Raw genomic sequence first — 7,649 nt, forward strand, 5'->3', positions numbered from 1 at the left:
CTCTTTTGTAGCCAGGCCCATCTGGAGGACAACACTCGCTGTTTGTGGACGAACCACTTCACGAGTTCACACTTACAAATAATCAGAACAGAGTAAAGTACCCAGATATACCCTGAACCCAGAATTCACTTCTGACTTCAGGAGAAAGCAACACAGCCACACACCACTCCTCATCAACGACACTGCGGTGGAATTAGTCAGTAGCACCAAGTTCCTGGGGGTGCAGATCACAGAGAGTTTGACATGGAGCCTCAACACTGCCTCTCTTGTGAAGAGAGCTCAGCAGCGTCTATACTTTTTGCGCCGTCCCTCCCATTCTCAGCACTTTCTACAAAGGCACTATAGAGAACACACTGACCAGCTGCATCTCTGTCTGGTTTGGGGACTGCAAACCTCAGCCTGGAAGTCTGTACGGAGAGTGGTGAGGACAGCAGAAAAGATCATCAGCGCTTCACTGCACTCAAATGCTGTCTGACCCGGCCAAAAACATTACAAAACACCTCACCCTTCCTCATCATGGACTGTTTTTCTGCTGCCCTCTGGCAAGAGGTTTCGCAGCATTCGGGGCAGAACAGCCAGATAATGCAACAGCTTTTTCCAACAAACTATCAGACTCCTGAACTAAAAAATAAAATAAAAATCTTAACTGCTATATCTCTCTGAATCCTCTGCTGTGAGCCTCATGTGAACTGGACCGGGCTATTACAATTATAGTATTTATTTATAATGTGGAATAACTGTTTATATGCCACCACTTAACAAGGGCAAACGATTGGATTTACATGCCGCCAATTATCATGTGCAACATCATTATTTTTATGCTGCTGCTGTCAAACTCTTTTTAGTGTTATATTTGAATGCATGTTGTAGCATTTTTTTTATTTTATTTTTATTTTTTATGAGCCAGTTCATATGTGCACTCTAAATTTACATTAATTCTACATTTCTTCTTCATTTCTCAGCTCCAGAGACGACACGTGTCCAGATCTTAACATCCAGCATTAGTCCGTATAGCAGCACTGAACACACCAGCACAGGTACACACACACACACACACACACACACACACACACACACACACACACGCAGCACCCGCTGACATCTGCACTCATGTGCTTTGATGAAAATATTGTTAATGTAAAGCTACTGTGATTATACTGAATAAAGAGAATAAAGCTTCTATACACAATTTTAATGATGCATTCATGAATTTCATCAAAGCTTCAACTTCTGTGAAAAATAAACCAAAATTGTATTTATGAGCGGCACATTCAGTCACTGGTGTTTCTCTCTGTCAGCGACTCATCAAACAGAAACTGAAACAACAAGAACAACAACAGGAATTACTACAGTTCAACTCTATCAGACAAACACTAGTAAGAAGACAAACTACACTACCCATAATGCAACTCTCTGATCACATGATCACTCTTTGAAAGGAAATTGCTTTGAACATTTGTGGAGACATATTTGATCTACTGTATAAATATAAATGATGCACATATCAGATTTCATGTGGCTAAACACATTAATCAAATGTACAACAACTGAATGTTTGACGCGTCATTTTACAGACAGTGTTTTCTTTAGCACTTTCTTTGTTTGCAGTTTCTAAGACAGTTTTTCTGAGGAAAATCATTCATAGTGACATGAGCACAGCATTTATTTATGTGGGATTTGTATGCATTTATTGACAGAAACTTTTATCCAAAGTGACACTGTATCGTTTCAGATAATAAAGTGTCTTCTAAATGAGCACTAATAAAATCTGATCAGTAATCAGTGATGTGAACAGAAAACACAACATTTGTTCATATGCAGCAATAGCAAACAGTGTTAAGTGTGTGTTTGTCTATTATTATTATGTGTTATATCAATAATTTTTGGTTTTGGTCTAATGTCCTACTGTTTGCTGGGTACAGTATTGTTGGTGAACATTGTCGGGTTTTTTGTTTTGTTTTTTTGTACTTATGATGTCTGTCTTTTAGGTTATTTACGTCTGAGAGTTGTACCAAGACAAATTCCTATCAACTTGTTGACATGGCAATAAATGTATTGAATTGAATTGAATTGAATTGAATTGAATTGAATTGAATTGAATTACTGCATGAGCGACACATTCACAGTCACTGGTGTTTCTCTCTGTCAGCGACTCATCAAACAGAAACTGAAACAACAAGAACAACAACAGGAATTACTACAGTTCAACTCTATCAGACAAACACTAGTAAGAAGACAAACTACACTACCCATAATGCAACTCTCTGATCACATGATCACTCTTTGAAAGGAAATTGCTTTGAACATTTGTGGAGACATATTTGATCTACTGTATAAATATAAATGATGCACAAATCAGATTTCATGTGGTTAATTTGGTTTGACATCAACCGTAAAGAGAAGTGTTTTCTTCTGAAGAGTTGAGGTTTACCATTGCAGTTTCACTTCAGTTACACAATATAACAACTGTATATTTACAATATTACAATATTCCTAATGGTACAATAATCAAAGGAATTTATATTAGTTATTATTATGTTATTGTTGATTTTCCAGTATAATCAGAATCAGTTTGTGTTTCATCATATAAATATCATGTGTTTAGCGTTGCCTTCAGATCTGGCTTCTGTTGCTGGCGGTCTGGGTTCGGTTCTGCTGGTTCTGACTCTGTGTTCTGGAACCTTCATCATCCTGAAGAAGAGGAAGAGGAAATCTGGGACAGGTAACAGTTTGTTTGTGATTATTAGTGTTATTATATTCTTGTTTTTGTTTGTGAATTGACTTCTCTGGTTTTATTCAGCTTTATTTCAGCAAAACATGCAGCACAATACAGAGGTGAGTGTTCAAATCTTTACCTGTAGAAGATCATACATGTGATTGATTGAGTGGTTAATCTATGTAAACTATTAAATTATTGATATATGTGTTGTTTTTCAGACTGACCACATATATGAAGAGATTCCAAACAGTGATGTCACCACGGTAACATCTTCATCCAATCAGACGCCTGCATCTTCATCCAATCAGATGCCTGCATCGTCATCCAATCAGACGCCTGCATCTTCATCCAATCAGATGCCTGCATCGTCATCCAATCAGACGCCTGCATCACACCTCAACACCTGCCCAAAAGTCTCTACTCATTACGCCACAGTTACCAATCAGCAGCCTGATTCAAACCCCAGTCACACCCACTCGACCAATCAGGTGACAGATACAGCCGGTGATTATAATGCCAAAATAAAGTCTCCTAAAGCAACACAGGACAGCGGGACAGAACTGATCTACGTAACAGCAACACATCCACAAAACATCTCAACAAACGAGGGTCTGATATATTCAGTGATCAATGATAAATGAAAAATAATGTCAGAATTTCGGTCAAATCAAAAAATTGACACTTTTCTGTACAAAACATTTTTATCAGTATTCTTCTGTATGTAATATTGCTCATAAGTAAAGTTACTAACAATTAAAAAAAAGGGAAAGAATGAAAAATTACATTCAATTCAGTGTTATTTGTAATTAGAAGACCTCTTCTACAGTTTAATAAAACCAATAAAAATGTAAAAAAATAATAATAATCCTACAAGTAGTGAAAATTAGTAGCTATATGTAAGCCACTATATGTGGCTCTTTTATATCAAATCTGACAATGAGTTATGTGAAACTGGTTTAAGATATTAAAAAGTTTTTAACAGCTTTTTTACCTGCATAATTTGATGAAGATCTGTGTGAAATTGTGTTAGGAGTTCGCAATGCTTAAAATGGTGGGCAGAAAAAATGCTAATTGTGTGTGTATTGTGTTGTAAAACTGTTAATCGTTAGATTCTGTAAGACCCAAAGAACACAAAGAGGTAAGATGTATAGCATCAAACACAATTCACAAAGGTTATAAGCATATTTGTAAATTTTATCATATTTTGACCACTAGGTGGTGATAATCCCAATCTTACAGTTTTTCTCGATTGTTTACACACATTTTCTGAAAGCAAGCCTCATATTCTCAGAACTCTACACAAAACACACACACACACACAATGGGCAAAACCCCTCAATTCTCCTGCAAAATGAAACTTTACATTCAAAACAATGTTATTTCTTCTCAAAATGGTATTTTGTTTTCAAATGACACACACAAACCATCATATGAATAGACATTTATAATAACCAGTTGAACACTGATGTGCTCAATGTAAAACACTATGATGAATGGAAAACACTTCTTCTCCATTCATCATAATGACTTAGGCCTTTTATTGGTTCAATGTTACACTTACTACAGACAGTACATACATAAGTGTGCTGTAAAATATTTGAGAATATTGTTTTTATACTCAGAACACACCAATACACGGTAACAAATATATTTAATTTTTCCCACAATATACACAGTGTACATCCCAACCAACACAAAGTAGGACATACAGTGGTCTACATACAAAACAACAGAAGAATTGACTATATACTGTTACAGTAAAAAAAAAAAAAAAAATCCAGTGTTGGCATCCATTGCTCCATTGAAGATCTCACCTGTTGCCCTTTTATGCTAAAGCTCTGATTGCTAATTGTAAAACTGTGTGACGGGTGTTTGCCCATGTGATGAGTCAGTGTGCATATTTGAATGGCAGTGTGTTCCTTGTGAAAACAAGAGATTTTCTGCATGAAAATTGTGCCAAAAGCAGAGAATTGTGTGTAGTGTTTTGAAAAGTGTGTTTTAGAACTGCGATTTGAGTGTAAAGCAGGAATTGTGCTTGTAGTTTAGCAGAATTGGTTCAGGCGGTTGGTGAATGAGTTACATGTTGTGGTCATTGTGTCTCAAGTACCAGTATTTGTGTGTAAACAATTGAGAAAAACTGTATTAGGCTCCTCGGTGCTAATGACACATATCATGTTTCACAACCATATGCTGTTGCTTTCAAAAAATACAGCATATTTCTACAAAATTCTAAATGGCCGACATGAGAAATTTGGGTTTCGTTCAACTCGATATGCCACACAGTGAATGTAAAGAGATCAGTCTTATGATTTTTGGTCAAACTATTCTGAAGTTATAGGCAAAAATATAAATGTTTCATTATTTGGCAACACTAGGTGGCGCTGTGCCGAAACTCCTCACGTACCCTTAGGGTGTGACGGCTATTAAGTGTGCCAAGTTTTGTCTTAATATTCCACAGTGTTGCAGAGATACAGCCTCCACTGTGGCAAACACGCCATCAAATTTGTTGAAGCGTCCTACAAGTACGGTCCGGTCTATCAAAAGTTTGTAATAACTTTTTGCCAGCATGGTCTGAAGACGATCTGGGCTAATTGACTTTATAAATTGGACCAGCTGTCTCCAAAAATGTAAGAAAAAGCAGGATTGTCAGAGCCAAAATCCTCTTCCGATCTCATCCCTCTCTCTACACCCCATGATGTCCTGTCTGATATATACTTTCCTGTCTAATAAAGACATAAAATGGCCACAAAAATGACTTAAAAGAAAAAGGGTTTCAGAAAATTCAAAATGACAGAAAATTTTTCATGACCGAATTTTGTTTCTAACCCTTATATTTCAATGCTATTAGCATAAACATAAGCACAACTTTGATAAGATAGTGGCACTGAAGGGTTTGAGTAAGAGATTTCACATGTGGATAATGTTCAGAGCGTCCTCTATCTGTGTGCCAAATTTTATATTTATTTTTTATATTAAACTTTCAAATGAATGGTTCTATGAGCCGCCATAGACTCAGGAGCAGAACAGAGACAGCCGGTGATTATTATGCCAATATAAAGTCTCCTGAAGCAACACAGGACAGACAGAACTGATCTACGTAACAGCAACGCATAAAATCACAACAAACGTAAGTTAAACTCTAGTGTTACTAAAAAAAAAGATATGTTGCTAACAACAAAAACATATAAATGCAAAAAAAAAAAAAAAATGTTTGTACTTAGAACACCTCATCTACAGTTAAAGCTTATAAAAAGGTAAATTCCCTTCTTTTTACTCTGTTTATGTTACCCGCATCAGGGCTGGGAAGCCTGAATGGGTGAGGTGAATTAACCACTTTTGCCGGCTCTGTAGAATGATAAATTGAGCGTCAGCGTCAGTTCTGGCAGGCCAGGTAGTCAAGACGCTGCTAATGCTGTTTGCTAACAACACTGTCCCGTCAGCTGATCTGCTCCAGCTGAGCTGCATTAGCTCGTTAACTCCCCTCGCTGCTCAATGGCCAAAGCTCAAACAAGGCGCCCTATTTAAAGCACTTTCAGTTGCTCATACATACTTGCTGCTCGCTTCTGCTGCCCGCCACCTCCCCAGCTCCTCCTTATGCATAACATGGTATTTGCTTTATGTCATGTTGCCTGCTCTGTTCACAGGGGGGATATTTTAGCTCTCACAGTCCTAAACTGTGTGAGCGTTCCCTAATGCTGCTGCTGCTGCTGTCCTCTGACTCTCTGCTATTTCATGGTGCTCATGAAAGGTCAGAGGACTCCCTGAACAGAGCCATACCGCCAAATTCAATTCAGGAACATCAACCTGTTTGCAATCTATTCAATATAAATTCTTTAATTATTTTTATTGTCTGTGTTCTTGACTTAATGGACCTGACAGAAAAGAAATGCTGTGAGACAGGAGTACTGGCTGCAAGCTCCGGCAAACGTTTAATTAACTCTCTCGTTTTTTATAGCTCTCAATGTATTAACAACATTAACATATTTAACTTTACAGAACAACAATTACTTGTTTGTCTGTAACACAACACATTCCATTAAAGGGGGGGTGAAATGCTCATTTTCACTCAATCTCCTGTTAATCTTGAGTACCTATAGAGTAGTATTGCATCCTTCATATCTCCAAAAAGTCTTTAGTTTTATTATATTTATAAAAGAAAGATAGGCTGTACCGAGTCTTTCCGGAAAAAAACGAGCGTCTGGAGGCGGGCCGTGTGGGCGGGGCTAAAGCTGTGCTAACACGCCGAGCTAACAACACACAGAGACATTTGAAGCAGTTTTACTCACCACCCAGTTCCAACCACGACCGCGAACCTTTATCATTGTGACTGCTCGATCCTTAAGCATTAGACGATCTGCAAATCCGTCGATCTGGGCTTTGTTTATAAAACAATCATCGTTGAAATGCAGGGAACAAACAGTCTTACACAACTCCGTTGATGCTCTGAAAAAACAAACTCCATCCACTGGTCCCTTAACGCTGGGTTTTTTGGGAATCTGTGCAGGGTTGTCTTGCCCTGGCAACCAAAAACCCACTCCTTTGGTGACACTGACTTCCCTAAAGCCGAGCAGAGCGCTTTGATGAGGTACTGCTTTCGCTCTCTTGCTCTGGTCTACGAGTGCGCGCGCGCCCGCGGTTTTCCGGCAGAAGTACCCTTGGGACCCATATAAGGAAATTCCGCCCCAACTGACGTCACACAGGCCCATACTCGAAAAAAACTTTCCGAAACTTGTGACAAACCGGAAGGACAATTTTTGGCACAGAAATAAACTTTGTCCATGTTTAGCATGGGAATCCAACTCTTTAACAGTGTAAAAAACTCAGTATGCATGAAATAGCATTTCACCCCCCCTTTAAAGAAAATAACTTTTCAATAAAGTATTTTCAGAAGTTACTTTAGTGTGTACTTGACTTGTTCTGCAACACATTA

At 38.0% G+C, this 7,649-nt stretch overlaps 1 protein-coding gene across 1 annotated transcript; it reads left to right on the forward strand.

Moving 5' to 3' along the window:
* Positions 1 to 2,788: 2,788 nt before the first annotated feature.
* Positions 2,789 to 3,550, forward strand: LOC311077747 (uncharacterized protein). The gene is made up of 2 exons (XM_084106372.1): positions 2,789 to 2,835; positions 2,938 to 3,550. Exons 1-2 carry the CDS (start codon positions 2,818 to 2,820, stop codon positions 3,358 to 3,360), a joined length of 441 nt encoding a protein of 146 aa, XP_083962498.1. The 5' UTR covers positions 2,789 to 2,817; the 3' UTR covers positions 3,361 to 3,550.
* The last annotated feature ends 4,099 nt before the right edge of the window (positions 3,551 to 7,649 follow it).

Source organism: Abramis brama (assembly GCF_963993115.1).
Source record: "Abramis brama genome assembly, chromosome: 2".
Taxonomy (NCBI): Eukaryota; Metazoa; Chordata; class Actinopteri; order Cypriniformes; family Leuciscidae; genus Abramis; species Abramis brama.